Source organism: Mytilus edulis, chromosome 4 (genome assembly GCF_963676685.1).
Source record: "Mytilus edulis chromosome 4, xbMytEdul2.2, whole genome shotgun sequence".
Classification (NCBI taxonomy): domain Eukaryota; kingdom Metazoa; phylum Mollusca; class Bivalvia; order Mytilida; family Mytilidae; genus Mytilus; species Mytilus edulis.
Genome location: NC_092347.1, coordinates 51,659,200 through 51,680,948, shown reverse-complemented (window position 1 = coordinate 51,680,948; position 21,749 = coordinate 51,659,200). Strand labels below are relative to the sequence as shown.

General features: G+C 31.9%; 1 protein-coding gene across 1 annotated transcript; it reads left to right on the top strand.

Moving 5' to 3' along the window:
• Window positions 1–707: 707 nt before the first annotated feature.
• Window positions 708–21,121, top strand: LOC139521896 (serine/threonine-protein phosphatase 6 regulatory ankyrin repeat subunit B-like). The gene is made up of 5 exons (XM_071315605.1): window positions 708–828; window positions 8,470–8,704; window positions 10,072–10,186; window positions 14,809–14,935; window positions 18,722–21,121. The coding sequence occupies exons 2-5, from the start codon at window positions 8,471–8,473 to the stop codon at window positions 19,218–19,220; spliced, it is 975 nt and encodes a 324-aa protein (XP_071171706.1). The 5' UTR covers window positions 708–828; window position 8,470; the 3' UTR covers window positions 19,221–21,121.
• The last annotated feature ends 628 nt before the right edge of the window (window positions 21,122–21,749 follow it).

Below are 21,749 nucleotides of genomic sequence, written 5' to 3'. Positions count from 1 at the left end.
TGGGCATACATACTTGTCCGTCCCAAACTCGAATACTCTTGCTCAGTTTTGGACCCCACACTTCAGAATCTGTCGAAGATAGAGATGGTCCAAAAGAGAGCTGCTCGGTATGCCTGCAACAGGTATCATAATACTAGCAGTGTGTCAAACATGCTGAACACACTCAACTGGCCTCTTTTAACACAACATCATTCTCACACCTTCAGACACATATATACATCAAAAGACTCGTACAGATTTTCATTTTTCCCATACACAATAACTCAATGGAATTTTTTACCAACATCAGTACTAACTACACAGACAGTCGACTCTTTCAGAGATCAGCTTACATATGCTGTTCTCTCCACTATCATTTAAATAGCTTCATCTCCTGTGACTACATATGTTCTCTGTATCGTTTTGTATATAACTAAAATTTTAACTAGTTTTAAATAAATAGGCCACGTATGCACCAGTTATTAAATTAATCATCTTTATTCAGATGGAAAACTGGAAAACTTAAAGAAGAAGAAGAAGAAGAAGAAGAAGAAACAAGGTTCCAAACTTAAAAACTTAGCCCCTTTCCATATCCATGAATCCGCCGCAAGGGTTGGCTTACGTCTTTGGACAATGGTTCTATGATATGTATCAGAGACATCTATATATATATATAGTGTCTCTGGTTGAAGAAAACGGAATTAATTTCTTATCCCTTCCGATGTAGTAATAAAATACTGGTGTCGACATCTAGTGACGATTTCATAATGAGCAAAATGTTTGTAAATAGTTGAAAGAAGGATCTACACCCTCTTTTATTTATATTATTGATTGAATTCGCCTATTCAGGTATTAGTTTGCATACGCCTTTTAAACTTATGTATCTAAGCACTAGACGCTGACTGTCAGACAGGTTCTACAAAGCAACATATTTCTATTACTATTAGACATTGTATATAGACGTCGGTATGTTTTTGGCCATATTTTCATTTTTGTAATACAAAATAGTGGTTGCCTTCTGCTTCTGCCAAATAATGACCACAATCTATGAATTGATTATACTACCTTTGTTATTTGCGCATTCTGAACCTCATTGTCTGAAATAGTCGTATCGTCAGCATGGTCAGATCATGTTTTTGTACCTTACATGTATAGATAGATAATTTTATTAACCAATCATGGTGCCCAAAATTTGAGCTATACAATCAAATGAATTACAAAATAAAGCACAGAAAATGATTAGAATGATTAAAGTACATTTAAACATGAACCAGTACTACAAAAATCTACATGTACTATGCATGCTTTTTCAATGGAAATTCTGACATCACAATGCATTCATAATAGTATGAAAAGTTGAAAACCCATGAGACGAGTATATATATGTTTAAGGAAATGCTTATGTGTGCCTTTGAATGGGTGGGTCATTTCACCACCGAACACTGCCGAACACCCAAAAAAACCATTAAGAAAATCAGTGATTTTATACAATAAAACAATCAAATCAATCAAATTACATATAATTTAACAAATCTTTTAATTTTTATGTGCATCATTCTGAAAAAGTCGATAATCAATATAATCAATATACATGAAACCTTCTCTGAATTCATCACTTTTTTCCGGATTTCATTGTGTGAAAAGAATCATTTGACATCTACCTTACCTCGGACTTTTATACTAATATATTAAATATTTAAATTTTGTTCATGATTTTAACATTGTCTCTTTTCTTATTATTGGTATAACTATTTTATAAAAGAAGAACAAAAAATGAAGAAAACAAATATCAGTTGAGGTGTCCAGTGGTGGATGTTTGAGTTCAAGTAATATTATAGACTCTCTTTGTCTGTTCGATGTTGATATTTGGTCTCTTAATCTTAAATTTGTAGAATTGATAATTTAAATATTATATTTAGGTCACATTTATATAAAAAAAACATGTAAAAAATAATTTTTGGGTTGTTCGGCGGTGTGCGATGGTGTTTGGTGGTGAAAAGACCTACCGCCTTTGAATGGCCTTCTTTTACTTTAAGGGTCCCTATACTATAATAATAATAATAAATTCTTTATTTAAAGAGGGTAAACTCAGTTAGTTACAATAAACTAATCTTCCCTGAGGCCCTCACATCCATTTGTACAAATTACAATACAATCAAAACAGATATTTACACATAGTTAATTTACACTCATGTAGTTCAATAATAAAATTGAGAATGGAATTGTTATTAACATAAGATATAATGCTGTTTAAGATGTATACATGTAGTAAAAAAATCAAATGAAAATAAAAAATAAAAAATATACAAATACATTGTAGCAAACATTTCTTATCAGGGTTGTGTTAGGTACTTCTTGATACTTTGCTTAAAAGTAAAAGTGTTTTGAGCTTTACGCATTGTGTGTGGTAGTCCATTCCATAATATTGATCCAGAATAAGCAAAGGATTTCTTAAATAGTTCAGCTTTTGGCTTAGGAACTATCAGATTACCTTGAGTGACACCTCTTAAGGAGTAAGGATTATTATCTGATTTCAGTTTAAACTTTTGAACTATGTACATTGGTGCTTCCATACGCATACATTTATATAGAAGTAAATATTTGTGGTATTTTATTCTATTGTCAACTGTCATCCACCCAAGTTTTTTAAATAAGGGGGCTGAGGGGGATAAAGGATCTGCATCTAGAATTAATCTTGCTGCCCTTTTTTGAAGTTTTAAAATTCTTGTTATCCCTTCTTTTTTACATTCACCCCAAATAATACAGCAGTAGTCAATTAAGGGAAGAATATACCCATTGTTATATGTTTTCCTTGCATTTATATCTAAAAATTTCTTTATTTTAGAAAGAAGGTATATTCTGGATGATATATTAGCACAAACTTGGTCAATTTGATTTTTCCAGTTAAGTGTGTTGTCAATTTTAACACCTAATAATTTTTCACATGAAGAATTTTGTAATACTTTTGAATTTATTATCAAGTTTGGTTGACAGGTCTGAATTGATAGTTTCTGTTTTGTTCCAGTAACCAAACATTTTGTTTTATTTGCATTAATGAACATGTTGTTCATTTTACACCCCTCTTCAACCCTGTATAAATCTTCTTGAACCTCATCATGTATGTTTTCTATGTTTTTCCCAGATTTATGAAGAGTGATGTCATCAGCATATAGGTCTGTTTCACAATTTTCAATGCATAAGGGAAGGTCATTTTTAAATAGTACAAACAATAGGGGACCAAGTATAGAACCTTGGGGGACACCAAATTTTACATGTTGTTCAGAATAAACATTACAAATGTTTACCTGCTGTTTTCTGTTATTGAGGTATGACTTGAAAAAACTAACAGAAGCCTCACTAAATCCATAAATTTTAAGCTTTAAACAAAGAATATCATGATCTACCAAATCAAAAGCTTATTTAAAATCTAATAAAATTGCTAGATTTAAATTACCATCATTCATTTCTTGCAACCATTTGTCAATGATATTGATAAGTGCAGTTTGACAAGAATGTTGCGGCCTGAAACCAGATTGTGTAGGGTGTAAAAGTTTAAGTTTTGATAAATATTTGTACATTTTATTAGAAACATGTTTTTCTATTAATTTTGATAAAGTTGGAAGAACAGATATAGGTCTGTAATTTGTTGTTAGAAGCTTGTCACCATCCTTGAAAACTGGTGTTACCTTAGCATTCTTCAGTAATGAAGGATATATACCAGTATCTATCATTCTGTTAAATATATATGTAAGAGGTGATGCAATAAAAGGGGCACTTAATCTTAGGATTTTTGGTCCAATATTATCCATACCAGATGCTTTATTTATATCAAGTTTTGCTAATTCATTAAATAGCTCATTCATGTTCACTGGTGGTATAGAAAATTTTTCATGTTTATGTAATTTATTTTTAACAAATTTACTAAGGTTACTAAAATCTGCTTTATTAACAGGTGTATAATTTCCTTGTTCTCTTAGTTTTTCAGCACAGGAAGTGAAAAAGTTATTAAAAGTATCAGCTATACATTTTTTACTTTTAGTTGTATTGTTATCTTCTGTGGCTAACTCATATGGTGTGTTTTTAACTTTTGGGTTCAGACTATGAAGACATTTCCATAAGGTTTTAGGGTCATTGGAGTCTTTTACCATATTACCTTTATAAACTGGTTGGCACAGACTGGATGAAGTCCAATCAACTTGAGACTTTAGAGTCAAGGTATAATACAAAGGGACCAATACACGAACATGTCCTTGTTTACTTCTTAAGGAAAACATACATTGTATAGCTTAACATGCCTTAGATGAAAGTCTTTTAAGAGATAGAGATAAATACATGTATGACTGCATGCCATTCATAAAAGCATACATTATGAACTTGCTCATTGCTGTATCTCTTTCAAAATGAATGAAATTAACCACAGAAGATTGCAATGTGTAAATATAGTGTTATGTTTTTATGCCCCAGCTACTTGCGCACCACCTCTAGTGATTAAATTTGTACTACTTAAATAGGTGATTATTAAAGAAAGACAACTCTTACTTCCAACCTTTATGGACATTATGTTACTTGAATCAGTGATTGACTGACAAACCCTAAAACTGGTTGGCACAGACTGGATGAAGTCCAATCAACTTGAGACTTGGTACACATGTTCCCTTTGAAATAATCTTTCTTATTTAGATGCCTAATTTGATTTTTTACCCCAATTTCACAGTCCACTGACCATAGAAAATGATAGTGCAAATATGGCATCGATATATCAGTGTCCTATGGACACATTCTTGTTCTTTAATGGCTCTCTATTGTAATCACTGAATGATGAAATATGTCACATGACGTCATACACATACCGTATAGCGGGTTATTTTCACAGTTGTAAAATTTCGAGATTTTCATTGAATAAGGTATACGAAATATTTTGGCGGTTATTATTTTGGCGGATTCAATGTTTTTATTTATACCTTTGCATGTGCCTTTTAAAATGGTGGAATTTATTTTGGCGATTTTGTTCTATCCGCGAAAATACATGTAAGCGAAAATTTGCCGCTATACAGTAGTTGGCATTGTGATGTCAAAGATGTCTAGCTGCTGCCTTTTATAGTGAACAAAATGCAACCATATTAAACTACATTTAATTACATCGTAGTAGCAGCAAGAGGGTTGAAGGCTAAAACTTTCTTATCTTTAATTTGTAAATGCACTTTATATGCACTTTTGAAATATAAATTCTGTGAACAATTATAAACAGGAACATGATAAACTCTAGCATGCTCAAATTCACAGCTTACTTGTACAGGTACATCTAGTCAGTAGAGGCAAACATGTATCAAACAGGCCACTTGATAATGTAGTTATTGGAGCCATAATATATACATGTAAAGCAAACCAACTGAGTGAACCTTGCCTAAAGTTTGTTTAATATCTTGTTAAATTGTTCCCATTATATTGAAAGAAAGGTACAGATATAAAGATATTGACATGGAGATTGCACCTCAATACTTGTATTTCTGTGAATGGAACAAAAGAAATGGATCAGTGTTCTCCCCAGAAATTTTGGATAGCATCACATTTTGCATAAAAAAAAATAACTGTATTTTTTTTTTAATGTCATTTGTCGCGTCGTGTTGATGCTCTATTTCCTTTATATGTTTTAGTTTATATTGTTCAATTCATAACTGAGAATACAATTAAACTATAACAACAAAAACAGTTGTTTCAGTTTATGTTTTCTTTATTCATTTATAGTTACAGAATTATTTTTTTCCTCTTGTGCCAAATAAAAATAAATATGTGCTTTCAGTTACCCAACAATAAGTCAAATGAATGAATGGTTCATTATAGTGCAACCTGTATGTATACAAAACTAAATATCTAGTACACAAAACTAACTATTTTTTATATTATATTAAGTAAAGATAAAGTAGCAAAAGTAGCAAAAAAAAATCAATTTAAATTTTTTTTTATCATGTTTATGAAATTCATTGTTTCATGGCACTCAATGAATTAGTCCCAGTTGTTTCTTATCTTTACATCAAAATGATATGTATGTTTAACAAAGTTATCTAACAAATAGTCTATTAATGCGTAGTTTTCTCTATTGGTATATTTTTTCTGTCTACTGTCCAGGATCATGTCTTTGTTGTTTACTACACAATCACCCAGTTTTGTCTATGTATATTTTTATTAAATTATGAAAAGCAACGTTTACACAGATCTAAACCATTACATTCAACTTATACATTTTTGTATGTTATGGTAAACCAACTTCACTTGCATTTTTTCAACATGAACAAATATAAATACTACATATTATTTAGTCGAGAGTATACTGGCTCACTGACATGTAGTGACTGCTTGAATGATCGTAATTGAATATATTTTGAAGATCTGTATTTAAAATAATTATGCCCCTGCCAAAGCAGAGGGGCATTAAGTTTTACCCTTGTCAGTCTGTCTGTCCGTCCGTCCCATTATTGGTTTAATTTCCATTCTCTAACTTTAGTTTGCCTCAACCAAATGTTATGACTCTTACAAAATGTATACACAATGCTAATTACCAGTTCAAGTTTGAATTTGGGTAGCGTCACTTTTACCATTCTACAGTTATGTCCCTTGTCAAATGGAAAAATTGCTAAATTTTTCGTTTCTGTTCTCTAACTTCATTTAACTTTAGTTTGCCTCATCCAAATGTTATGAAACTAATACACAATGCTTATTATCACATGTTACAGATCAAGTTCGAATTGGTGCTGTCACTTTTACTGTTATAGAGTTATGCCCTGTACAAAAGGAAAAATTGCTAAAATAAAAAAAATAAAAATCAATCTAGTAATTTTAAAATTAGAGTTATCTTCCTTTGTCCATGATTTGTCCACAATTATAGTTGAATCAACTACAATCAATGCTTTATACAATGCAATGTTTAATTTTGCCTTCCACTGATAAATTAAAGCATTTTTTACCCTCCATTTCTAAAAATATTTTAAAGTCTTCTTTACAAATTGGAGTTATCTTTCTTTCTCCAGAACCCCATTTATTTTGTGTCACAAACCTATGCTGTGTCTTATATTCAATTACAATCCAATTCAGAGCTGTTTTAAGCTTAAATGTTGTGTCATCTTGCTTAACTGTCCTGGGTTCCACCTTTGCAGGAAAATCCTGTTTGCTGTCACTCTGGCAGTCTTTTGTTCTAGTTTTGGGGAAGAGGTTCATTTTTTTCATACTTTTTTCTCTTTTTTTTGGTTTTATCTTGTTCAAAACTTTTTTTATTCCCCCAAAATTTTCATTTTCACATACATGACATAGATAATCATTATTTCTGATTTATATATAAAAGCAACAAATAGTGATATGGCAGGACACACATTAAACATTTGGAGAAGACGTTACTAAGTTGTAAAACTTATGTCTAATCCATTTGTCATTTTGAACAATAAAATTAAACATTAAACAGAATGAGTAAATTATATATATAACAGATTAACTAAGTATTGTACAACAGCACAGTATTGAGCAATAGGCTATATTATAGCATGGTATTGTGCAATAGCACAGTATTGAGCAATAGGCTATTTTATAGCATGGTATTGTATATAATAATAATAATAATAATAATAATAATAATAATAATAATAATAATAATAATAATAATACATTTGTAAATTCTTTATTTAAAGAGGGTAAACACAGTTAGTTACAATTACTTATCTTCCCTGAGGCCCAATAGGCTATATTATAGCATGGTATTGTGCAATACATGTAGCACAGTATTGGGCAATAGCATTAGGCTACATTTGTATATTATAGCATGGTATTGTGCAATAGCACAGTATTGAGCAATAGGCTATATTATAGCATGGTATTGTGCAATAGCACAGTATTGAGCAATAGGCTATATTATAGCATGGTATTGTGCAATAGCACAGTATTGAGCAATAGGCTATATTATAGCATGGTATTGTACAACAGCACAGTATTGAGCAATAGGCTATATTATAGCATGGTATTGTACAATAGCTACAGTATTGAGCAATAGGCTATATTATAGCATGGTATTGTACAACAGCACAGTATTGAGCAATAGGCTATATTATAGCATGGTATTGTGCAATAGCAATACATCTTCGAAAATATATTCAAATCTTTTAAACAATTTCAATTGTATTGTATTTGTCCCAACTGTTCAGGGTTCCACCTCTGTGGTCGCATCAGACTGTGATCGATGAAGCATTTTATTTGCATGTGCCATTATTTGAGTGTGAAAAGAAGAGTGGTGAAAGATACCACAGGGACATTCAAACTCAAAAGTCAAAAATAAACTGACAATGCCATGGCAAAAAAGACAAAATACTAAAACACAAAACAACTGTACACATAACAAAATCTTAAGATATTTTTCAGCTTTTTGCCATTGATGCCAAATGTTATGATTAACAATGTCATTTTCTGTTAATTTTACACTGAATATATGTTATTATTTATTTTTTAAAGAATGGGCAATTCAAAATCCACAAAATGTGCAGAGACAGTTTCTCTTGGAATGCCTCAGAAGGAAAGGGATCTCCATCTGGCTGTGATGGCTAACGATAAAGAGGGTGTAAAATTATGTGTTACACATGGAGCTGATCTGAACTATCCCTGGAGTAATCCAGATGTACCTAGTGTTAAAGATAGTACAACTCCTATGTTGGCAGCTGTTTCTTTAAACCATGTAGAAATTACTGAGGTATGTATCAAATTCAAGATTTTTGCAAAGATCTGTAAGATATAACTGATAAAACTCAGATTGCAGTTTATGCTGACTGACAGACTCACTTGTGGTCTCTTTTAGTTCAGAATAAGATATTGCAGGAGATACACACCAAACAGAATGTGTAAATTATCATAGGTATAAACAAGTCTAAATTGAAAACAACGTTCAAACCTATGATTGCGTTGGATAAAAACCACAATTTTTATATGTGTGCATGTAACAAATTTCGTTGTAGAGGGTCTAAATACAGCACAAACAACATTTTCCAAAAGACGAAAAAAGTGAAAAAATATATTTGAACAAAACACATTTGACTAGCAGGTCGAACAACTGATGTTTTTAAACCCTGCTGACTGCCATTGATGATTGCCAAATAAATTGATCACAAAGTGTTACAAAATGGACCTCTATATTAATTTATTTCGAACCCAATTGTACCTTTCCATAGATTCACCTGATAGTTACCTGTCCATTTAAACTTTTGGCAGTTCATTTGTCCCATTGAACAAATACAATAGGTATTGTTCTCTGTGTAGTTTATTAACTGGGACCTTTAAATTTCTTCTAAGAGAAACCTATCGCTCATTGATTAATTTACCCGAGTAAAAAATGTATCTTCACACAAATAGATAGAAATAACATGTTTAACATTATTAAACTGCATGGGATTTTTTGTGTTTATTATATTTTCAATGAATTTTTTGAATGTAAACACTGATTTAAACTTTAATAAAGTTGGTTTGATTTCTGACAAAATTTTCAACATTTAAACTTTCAAGTATAATGGGAAATTTGCCAATTATTTTAGCATAATTGGAAATTTGTCAATAACTTAAGTAAGTATAAGTACAATTTTTCTCATTTCTCTGCAGTCGTATCAGGCTGCGTACAGCAAAGCATTTTATTTGAGGATCAAATCAGTCAATCAAATGATTTACCTTTGTTTCATTTTCAATGTCGACATTCTTTTCCTTTTAATAACTGACCACGCACACTGCAAGCATTATCAATTTCTAGATAAGGGGTTAAATTGAAGTTAACATGAATAAGGATTTAATGAGATTGAATTATACACTTGCAAGTGAACCCATTTCCAAATTTTGAGATCTTTCACCATTTTTATTTTGTGTCAGAAACCTATATTGTGTAAAAAAAAAAAATTGATCACACTCCAAATTCAGACAGTACCAACTTCAAGTTTGAATATTGTGCCCTAACTCAACAAATATTCAGAGTTCAAGCTCTGAGGTCGTACCAGGCTGAGCTCAGCGAATAATTTTATTTCTTAGTTTGATGCATTTGTTTTCATATGAATATATTCTAAATTTGCTTTATTTCAGATTTTAATAAGAGCAGGGGCAAAGATAAATATGACTGATAGAAATGACTGTACACCTCTGTATAAAGCTGCTTTCCATGGGAGACCTATTTTGCTAGATATTTTGTTAAAAGCTGGTAATATATTTTTTAAAATAATAGTCTTGAACAGGTAGTTTTTAGCTTGAAATTTTTTTCATAATTTTAATTTTCTGTTATCGCTGTTAATCAAAAGAATAAAATCCTGAAAATTTACCATAATTTTGTTAATGTAAGAAAATGTGCTATAATGTAACTTCAAGATTAAGACAGACTAGGCCTGGCATTGTTTTAATCATAATTTTTTGTCTCCCTTCGCTGAGGTAAAAAAATTAAATATGAGCATACTGTTTAAGCTGTGGTGCCATCAATATTGTATTTGTTTGTGATTAGGTCTGTTTATGGGGAAACACCAGTGGATTGGTCAATGATATTTAGTATGCAGTTGTATTAGCATTGGCACATCTCATTTCTTTGGAAATTATTTGACCCCTCCCCTTAATCATGGTTCAAGGACTTTAAATGATTGCATAGTTTTCATGTTAACATATTTCCATTTAATTTCAACATTTGTTATACTATCAATATTGCAAAACTTGACATCTCTGTGTCAACAGTTTATTTATGTAACATATATACATGATATACACCAGTAACTGCTACAGGTGTAACACCACTAATTTGGGTCTGGCAAGAAAGCACATACTGTTGATTCATTATTTTTCGTTGGATATCAATTTTCGTCGGTTTCGTGGGTAGAGGTGAACAACAAATTCAAATGTTCAACAAATTTCAAATTTTCTATAGGCTTGTATGCAAATATTGGACAAACCTCAAAATTAAATATCGACGAAATTTTCTTCAATCCATGAAAATTGATACCCACGAAAATAAATGAATCCACAGTACCAGAAAGAAGTACATATTTAACACAAAATAGTTCCTACCCATGAGTGTAGGCCCAAGACCACAATTAATGACCCCGCTTTTTTTGTTCACGAATATAGTTCCCTTTAATTATAGTATATTTTTTCTTTATTTTTTTTCTTTCCCTTTCTCATATATTTCTTAATTTTTCTGGGGTGGAAATGAAAGAAGAGAGCTGAAATAAACTTTTGGATGTTTTATTTTAACTGATTTTGATATGGAAAGAGTAATAAGGCCAGGTGCAAAAAGGTAAATTTACAGTCTTCGAACATCTCTTGACTTGTCCATAGGGGTATGGATGTGTATTGGCTAAATTTGTAAAATCTATACCAGCAATTTTTCTGAAACTTGGATATATTTTTTGACTTTTACAGTACATTACACTCATAAAAGATCTGACAAAAAACACAGGTAGATTTATTTTAATGAGACAAAACTTTATAAAGAACTGATAGAGGAATTAATTGTGGTCTCGGGTCTAAGAGGTGCATTTCAGCAAATTTTTAATTATTTGTTTGACAACTTCTCTGAATGATCTATTGGTTTTAATTTGTCAAACTCTGTGAGAAGAAATGATTTCCACTTTTATTTGATAGAAATTTTGTAAAAAAGTCACTTTTCAGCTTATCTGCCCAAAATGTAGCTTTTTCACTTTTTTCAATATTTTTGCAAAAGCAGCATCCTTACTTTTTCTTTGGCAGGTGTTTTCTGATATCTATTTGTGTTTGTGGTATTAATTTCAGTTGTTTTACTCCTCTGTGAACTCTGAAACACAAAGAAAAGTAGATATAAACATAAAAATAGTGCAAAATGTGCTGTTTTAATGGTCTAAGTCTAACAGTCCGTACAAAGCAACTGAAACAAATTGCTCTGAATCTATATCAAAGGCACTTATTACTTGTTGTTAAACCTTGTCTGTTTCACAGACAACCTTTATTTTCTTCTGTTGGATGACTGATGGTTAAAATATTGGCCTTTTGAGGCTGAAATTTCATGCAGGTTTTAAACAGTAAAGTGAATAAACTTTACATCAGACCATACTATCTACATATATACCGTAGTTGAAAGCAGCAGTCTTGTTACATTTAGGCTTCATATTTGATCATATCTCAGCAAGGATTTGAGCAAAAAGAAGCATATTTCAATCTCCCATTTCATTTATATGCAATTTAATATGAAAGTATAGGGAACGGCCTAAATTGTCAACTTGTTTTTAAGGCCCCACTTATGATACTAGAGGGGCATTATGTTTTCTGGTCTGTGCCTCCGTTTGTCTGTGCGTCCATTCGTCTGTGCGTCCGTTCGCTTCAGGTTAAAGTTTTTGGTCAAGGTAGTTTTTGAAGAAGTTGAAGTCCAATCAACTTGAAACTTAGTACACATGTTCCCCATGATATGATCTTTCTAATTTTAATGCCAAATTATAGTTTTAACCCCAATTTCACGGTCCACTGAACATAGAAAATGATAGTGCGAGTGGGGCATCCGTGTACTATGGACACATTCTTGTTTTAAGCTTGACATTGCTTAAGACCATGTCATACTCATGTGTTATGCTATTTGTAACTTATATTTACATAAAAGGAACATTTATGATATGTAGAAGGTTTTGGTTTAACTAAACAATTTCAAAAAATTGTTGTAAGTGGAAAATATTACATTTCATATAACAATGTATAAGGCCTCACTTCATTTGAAAACCTCTATTTTTTGGCACAGGGTCATATAAAATCAACTGTTGGGTCCATTTTCTATAAGTCTGATGCATTTAGTATGCTAAATATTTCTTTCAATAGATAAAATCTTATACATTGAGATATTAAAAAGTGCAATTTATTGTTTTTTAGGGATTTTTGAAGCCCAAAGTTGAAAGTTGAAATTGTTCTATTTCAACGTCACAACTCAGCAACTAAAGATGAGATATAAAAAATGCCACATTTTCTATAACATATATCATATGGCTTTGAAACTTTGTAAACTGACTCATAATTCACTAAGCTTAAATCATGCCAAGTTTTATTGGTATTGGTCAAGTATTTGGCCCCTTATAGGCCCAAGACCACAATTAATGATCCCGCTTTTCGCTTGTTCACGAATATATATAGTTCCCTTCATTTATATTGTATTTTTTCTCATTTTTTTTTCTTTCCCTTTCTCATATATTTCTTAATTGTGGTCTCGGGCCTGTAACTTTCAAAATATGTAAAATAATTAGGTATTTTTGGCATCAAATAAAAGCTGAAGGACTGGTGATCATTGTAGAACACTTTTTGACTTATAATTTTGAATACTGAAAAAAATGCACAAAATTTTAAAAAGAGGGTACATTTTGTCTGTTTGTCAGATCTGAAATACCTGTTTTGGTACATCGGAAGTTCCGGGAACCATTTCTATCTTATATGCCATTAAAGGTATGTTGATTTTTTTCAGTACAAGACACCATAAAGTGTTGCTTTGACATGTAATGATGGTCACTTTATTTGAAATATTAACAAAAAAGATGTGCCTGCTTGAAATGGATGAATTTAACATAGAAAGTATTGGGACCATGAATAAGTTACTGGTGTACTTCCGATGTTTCTATTCAAAATCCTATATGACAGATCTACTTTAATATCATAAACGATAATCATGCATGAGAGAAATCAAAAGAAAACACTTACTGATTTCCATGCTGTTTACAAAAATGTTTTAATGTTTCCTAATTAATGTTATATCTGGATTTTTACCAAATTAAGGTAGTGTCACTTTAACTGTTCTTCTGTTATGTCCCTTTATAACTTTATATGATATATAAGTGGGGGCATCATCTGAGTCCCATGGACACATTTCTAATTTAATTTATAAAGATTATACCATTGGTTTTCCTGTTTTAATGGTTTTACATCAGTTATTTTTGGAGCTCTTTATAGGATGCTGTTAAGTGTGAGCCAAGGCTCTATCTGTGTTGAAGACCATACTTTGACCTATAATGGTTTACATTTACAAATTGTGACTAGGATGGATAGTTGTACCATTGGCTTTCATAATATATCTTCTTTTATCTATACGAGTGAAGTCAATAGAAAACATTTACTGATTTCCATGCACACAAGACACAACACATTTTGAGCAAAGTCATCTTATATGAGGTACATATTAACCCAAATGTTTTGAAAGTCACAAATATAGAAGTTTCAGCACAAAAACCAACAGTGCCTAAACATGCTATAAATGTAGAGGGAACTGTAAAAACCTTTTCAGAACAACTTTGCCATAAGTGAGTAACAACATTAGCTGTAGAATTATCGCATAAGAATTTCAAATTTTAAATACAGACAAAATATGTAATTTGAATCAAGCCAATACAAAATCACTGGCTACTTGGTGGGAATTTAGTTCACCATCAGTGACACTGGAAGTGGTATAATGGATGATATAACTTCTGGAGTGAACCTCTCCTAGTACAGACTGCACACAAAAAGTTTAAAATAATAAAAAGCAGCAAGGAAACCTAAAAGGCCAATATAGATAGCAAAACCGTCAACAGTTCAAATTTGCCTCATTATACATGAGGAGGGATAAGACCTTTCTCAGGACTCCTGGATCAGCCTTTTTAAGCTCAGGATTTCGGGATTGACCCTTTTGGGATGGCGGAATTCTTTTTTTGAATTTCGGGATGTTGGGATTTCAATTTATTTAAATTCTGGAACTTGGGATTTTGGGATCAGTACCCTTCCAACCCCCACTCATACATTTTTTTAATAAGGGACTTACAATTTTAATGATGTATTACCAAAGTATGATTCCGATTTCAGGTGCTGACATTAACAAATGTGACAAAGCTGGACAGACTCCATTGTATATATGTGTACAGAATGCGATTGTACATTCCAGTTATAGAGCTGTAGAGAGACTTCTCTCTGGTGGGGCATCATTACAATTGTAAGTCATAGATTTTAATTGAAAGATGTTTTGTTTCACCCTTGAACTCTTCAGAAAGGGATCAATAGATTTCTATTTGCCTAAAGTCGGCTAGCAAATATTGCTTGCATATTTAGGATGAAAACATATTGAAAAATAAGAAAGTTAGATAGGCTCTGTTTTAATGTTATGTGCAGCACACAACACTTTCTATAACAAAGAAGAATGCATGTTTTCAATAGAATGTACTGTGCTAGCCACAACACTATCTATACAAAATACATTGTATGAAAAGTGTTGTGCAATGCTTAAAAAATTGTAATGCTGAATAAACATGGAATTCGTTAAAAATTTTAAGCACAAGAAATTATGCAAATTCCATAATTAAAATTAATTCCAAGTTGAAATAATAGCCTGTTTGTTGTAAATTCAGAAATTATTGCTAGGATTTTATTAATGCGAATTGTGCAGCTGGGTTTGAATCGTTATAATTAAAAACAAGCATTCCAAACTGATGTATGCATCTGAATGTAGAATTTCTAAAATGTCTATATATAGTAAATCTATCTCATTATTGTCAATTCTCCATAAATTGCAATAATAAATGCATGCATTAAGTTCTGAATTTACAGTATTCATTTTCATCTGTTGCTACACCATTGTACACATGCAAAAATTTATTTGCACTTTTGGACCAATGATTCCTGCACTTTGTTTTTCAGAATGTACATTTTCATCTTGTCTTGTGCAAGCTTTTTGGTCAGGTCTTACAAACCTAGGATATACATTTTCAACATCCTCTTACCCCAAAGAATATGGGAGTAAACATTATGTCATGAATGTCTTGATTGCTGTTTGCTTGTAGCCTTAATTACATGTACAACAGGGAAAGTTTTCTATTTGCTTGAAATTTGATAAACTTAGATGTAAGGCTGAACACTTTTGACTATTTTCTAAATTGCACAGACTTTTTGTAGAGCCTGTGACCTTTGTCGCAGAAAGCTCGACATAGGGATAGTGATTTAGCCGGCGGCAACGTTAGCTAACTTCTTTAAAGTTTATATTATAGAAGGTGGAAGACCCGGATGCTTCATACTTTGTACTATGATGCCTCATGTTACAAAGTTTCCATCAGTCACATGTCCAATGTCCTTGACCTCATTTTCATGTTTCCGTGACTACTTGAAAAAAAGATTTTTTGTAATGTTAAATTCCCTCTTATTATAAGTTATAGGATAACTGTATTTGGTATGTGCAAACCTTGCTAAGTCCTCATGTTTGTCAGACAGTTTTCACTTGACCTCAACCTCATTTCATGGATCAGTGAACCAGGTTTAGTTTTGGTGGTCAGATACTATAAGCAAAAGGTCTAGTATATTTGGTGTATGGATGGACTGTAAGGTGTACATGTCCAACTGGCAGGTGTCATCTGACCTTGACCTCATTTTTTGGTTAAGTGGTTATAGTTAAATTCATAAGAAACGATTGACCGGTGAAAAATAATGTTCTTCCAATTCTTGAACCAATGCATACAAACATCATTAACTTAGTCTTCTGTGCACAAATTTATCATTGTTTTCGTGTAAATTTCGTATAATCGTCAATTTTTTTTTTCAATCGGTCAGTGTTGTTGTGAAAATATGGCAGGTAATTAAAGTTCGTGTTTTGAAGCTGAAGTTTAACGATTGTCACCTGTTTGTCAACAATCGACAAAAAATCAACAAAAAAGCATGGAAATTGAGCACGTGTTTAACATGTAAATTCAAATAATAGTTTATTTTAAGGACATCCATGCGTATTGTGATCACCGGATTTTTATGAGATGGGTCACACTGAGGTCACTTTGCATACGGAAAATATGTCGGGGGAATTGCTTCCTGGAAGGAAGCAATTAAAATAAAGTAAACTTATTCTAAATATGAATAAATTAAAGAATTTTCTTCAGAAAAAGTATATGTACATAAGTTTTATAATGAAAACTATCCATTGAGTTAAAAAAAACATGCATTATTTTTTTTTATTTGAGGTTTCTTATGACTTTAAGTTTTTGTTGTTTGGTCTGTTTTTCTTAAACTGTATGCAATAGGTCTAGTATATTTGGTGTATGGAATGATTGTTAGGTGTACATGTCTAGCAGGAAGGTGTTATCTGACCTTGACCTCATATCCATGGTTCAGTGGTAATAGTTCAGTTTTTGAGTTTTGGTCTTTTTCTAATACTATATGCAATAGGTCAACTATATTTGGTGAATGGAAATATTTTATGATCTATATGTCAGTCACCCAGGTTTTAATTGACCTTGACCTCATTTTAACGGTTCATTGCTCAGTGTTAAGTTGTTGTGTTTTGGTCTGTTTCTCTTAAACTATAAGCAATAGGTCAACTATATAAGTTGTATAGAACAATTTTAGCTGTACACGTCTGCCTGGCATGGTTCATCTGACCTTGACCTCATTTGCATGGTTCATTAGTCAAATTCAATGTTTAGTTTTCTTGGTTAATGTTAGGTTTATGTGACAGTTGTAATAATATACACCTATTGACTGGGTGTGAGGGTAATAGCAAGTTTGTTGTCCCTGAGGTACCAACTATTGCTTGAGGCAAAGCCGAGAGCAATAGTTGGTATGCGAAGGGACAACAAACTTGCTATTACCCGCACAACCAGTCATTAGGTGTTTTATTATACTGAACTACACAGCCATTAAGTGTTTTTATATACCAAATAACTAATTTTCTAAAAGTGTATATACCTTATCCATATGTTATCTGAAAGAAAGAAAAAATGTGACATAACTTTACATGCACATGATGAACTTTACTTTTTTTTTATAATTCGTTTTGTATTTATAGATATTTCATTGATTTCAATCAAGACTACAAATACTTGTGTTAAACTTTCCGTGCTTATTATAAATCCTAGTTAAAGTACACCAAACCCAAATTCACTTTTAATATACGGAGAGCGAACCCATATTATGAATAAGGTACTATATTTTAGATCTTTTAAAAAATTTCCATGAAGATTTTCTTTCTCTTTTATAATTGCTTCTTGTAAGTGAAATTACAATCAAAACAAACAGATTCCACCGTTTACAATATAAGAGTGAGTTTGACGTTGCAAAGCATACGTAACCAAGCAGAGTAGTCAATGACATCATTATCGTCCAATGAAAAATAAGCATGGAAAAGTACGGGAAAGATGATTATGAAACTATTAACCGGGGCAATAGTCTTTGAAACTATTAACTGGCAAATTGTCTTTAGAATGAAATAGCACAACTATTTCATTTATTTTATATAGGAAAAAAACTCTTGAAGTATAATAAAGCTTTATATTTAGGACTGTCAACATAATATCAAAATGAATAGTAAGGAAGGCAAGACATTTCAGCTTGTGAACTCACTTTATCTTGTGAAGTGTTTTATGTGTGATGATTCATGATTCAAGACTTCTGTGGATTCATTATTATTCGTTGGATACCAATTTTTGTGGGTTTCGTGGGTACATGTGAGCCACAAATTTAAATATTCAACGAAATACAAATTTCTATTAAGTAGTATCTAGACTTTTGTAGAACCACAAAATCACATATCCATGAATATGCAAGGTTTCTGCAATCCACAAAAGTTGGTACCCACAGAAATAAATGAATCCACAGTATTTAAAGTGGTGTAGGAACAGGGGTGGGCAATTTGCCTCTCTCCTTCTATTTGTACTCCTTAGCCATTGATTTGGGAGTATATAGCATTCAATTGCAAAAAACCTACAAAATGTAAAAATAGTTTCATCTGTGATTTATTTTGCAGGTCTGACAATGCTGGTAAATCTCCATTGCATGTAGCTGCCCACTGGAAGCTGAAAGATATGATCAAAATTCTTCTCAGAGCAGATACTGATGTTAACAAACTTGATAATAAGGGTCGTACCCCTCTGTATGTATGTGTCAGCTCGCTCAGTACTGGTCTTTATAAGGAAGATTTGAAATATCAAGTTCCCTGTATCAAGGTCCTGTATTCTGCTGGATGTGATATGTTAAACTTGACAGACTGGATCAAATGGAAGGGTCCAGGGATTCCTGAGGAACTGATGGCTGATGATCCAGCGTTCCTCGAATGGTACAAAAATAACATGAACTCGCCACATAGTCTGGCTAATCTTAGTCGTCTAGTCATACAAAAGAGACTTTACCAGCACCGAAAAAGAAATATTGTTCAACTGGTTCCAAAATTACCTGTTCCTTGTAAAGTAAAGACTTATTTGAGCCGAGCTATGTTTCATCTTCCCACTCCCACCACATCTATCTAGCCTACACCTAATTACAACATGTGCAATGTTTAAAACATTGTCAGGCCAGTGATCAAATCCATTTTTTTGCACACATAATGCATAAGAAAAGAAAATTTTCTGTAAGAAATGACCAGGATTAGCTTTGGCCAAAGGAAAATAGGCATTAGATACGATTATATCATGTCCTTTCATTTCAAATTTTCTTATTTGTAAATTTAACTTTACAGTTAGTTAATTAAGTGCAAAGGTTGTTATTTCCTTTTTTTCTAACCCATGATGGAAAATGAAATGCTAGTAGTTTCATTATCATGATTAACATCAAATCAAACACATTTCTGTGAGGTTTCTATTGTATTAGATTCACATAAGAATATAGGACAAAACAGTTTCCAGTGATCAGATAGAATTGCATTTTGAAAAAAATAATTCAATGGCTATTTTTAGTTGGTGATTGAAATTATATATCTGAATGTGTATTTGAATTTGAATTTACTGATTGTAAAATGAGTAAAGAAAGTGGGTGTAATGTTGGCCCTCATTTCATTAAAAAAAACATTATTATTTCAGAACCAAAGAAACAATTTTAAAGAGTAATATTGTTTGTTGATAAGAAGCCCTAGTTCCTTTTTTTTTCTAATCAAACAGGACATCTAAAATTGTTATCTGTTACAAATAAGAATTGTTTGTCGTTTAACAGCCCCATGTTCCAGTTTCCGCTTTGATCAAAAGGGACAACTAGCATATACTGCTACAAACTAGTATTGTTTGTTGATAAGCAGCCACTGTTCCAGTTTCTTCTCTGATCAAAAGGGACATCTGAACTAGCATATACTGTTACAAACTAGTATTGTTTGTTGATAAGCAGCAGGTCTGCTTTGTAAGCCAAGTTGGCGGAAAGAAGAATACTTTATTTTATTGCACAGTTTTGAATTGTTATATTATAACCAGATAAACATACAGTGGCGGATCCAGGGGTTTTCTGGGGGTTTAAACCCCCTTTTTAGGTCTATCAATGCATTGAATGGGGACATATAGTTGGACCCCCCTTCCTTTTTATCCTGGGTTAGAACCCCCACCCCCTATTTTGAATGGCTGGATCCGCCCCTGACTTATATATTTTATTTAACTAATTGATTTGACCTGATTATATATGGCCTACACAGCTGTGTAACTGATGATGTTGCTAATCAAATTTTCAAATGTTATTGTGTTTCAAATAATTAATTTTTATATCTTTGTTGTACAAAATGTATCACATATTCTCTTTATCCAATAAGACAGCATTTCACCAATACAAAACTTAGTGTATTCTCATTATTGTAAAGATGAACAAGGATATGTAAATTGATAGTTTAAAAATCTGTAAAGTTTATTTTTGCATGAAAATTTAATCAAAATCCTTTGATACTGAATTGATATTTATATCTTTCAAGGGTTTTCACTACTTTTGATATGCACAAAATATAGTGCATTGATCATAACATTCTATGAATCCTATCCATGGACATTTCCAGAAATTTATCAATGAAATATGTGATCAGATATTCATGTTACAAATGATATTATACCTTGCAAGAAAATCTCTAATATCTGTTCTCAAAATATCAATGATGTCATTGTTAGAGTAATCTTTAAAATTGGAGTTATCTTCCTTTGTCCATAATTGTAGTTGAATCAACTACAACCAATGCTTCATACAATGCAATGTTCAATTTTACTCCCACTGATAAGTTAAAGCAAGCTTTACCCATCATTGCTTACAAGCTCTATGATTTTAATGCCCCCACCCTGGCGGAGGGGCATTTAGTTTTACCCTTGTCCGTCTGTACATCTTAAAATTGGTTTCTGTTCTCTAACTTGAGTTTGCCTCAACCAAATGATATGAAACTTATAGACAATGCTTAAAACAAAAACAAAAACGGATCAAGTTGAATTCTGGTGGTGTCACTTTAACTAATAGTTTAAATGCCCCTTAAAAAATCGAAGAAAAAAAATTAAGTTGCCATTCTGAAATTTAAGTTTGCCCAAACCAAACATTATGAAACCTATACACATTACTCATTACCACAAAACTCAGATCAAGTACAAATTTGGGTAGCATCACTTTTAAAGTTCTTGAGTTATGCCCCTATATAATGTTGTATGGAAGTGGGACAACATCTCTGTCCATGGGGACACATTCTTAATTTTTTTTTATAGAATTCCTGTCAATGATGAAGTAGCTGTTTAAGCCATGTGGAATCAGGTCAATCTTATAATGTAATGTTAGAATCCATTTTCTTCCAAATGATGAACTGAATATATATTTACATGTTCTAGTGGAGAATTTGTATGTTGACCTTTATTTGACACCTCATTTCATTATCTTGTAAAGGATTTATGCCTAAGGTTAAAGTATTTTAGACATCAAAACTTTGGGGCATTAACAGAGCAACAAAGTGTTTAATTTTTACAGAAAGAAACAAAATGATGGCTTTAAATATTTAAGTCTATCATGCAAGAAACTTTTTTCGTAACACTCACCAAAATGATTTAGTCATCATATAC

Bases quoted from the DNA above. Each gene is read 5' to 3' on its own strand.
- LOC139521896 (XM_071315605.1), top strand. From the start codon at position 8,471: ATGGGCAATTCAAAATCCACAAAATGTGCAGAGACAGTTTCTCTTGGA. The intron at 10,187-14,808 runs GTAATATATTTT...TTCCGATTTCAG, and splicing joins AGATATTTTGTTAAAAGCTG to GTGCTGACATTAACAAATGT. The intron at 14,936-18,721 runs GTAAGTCATAGA...TTTATTTTGCAG, and splicing joins GGTGGGGCATCATTACAATT to GTCTGACAATGCTGGTAAAT.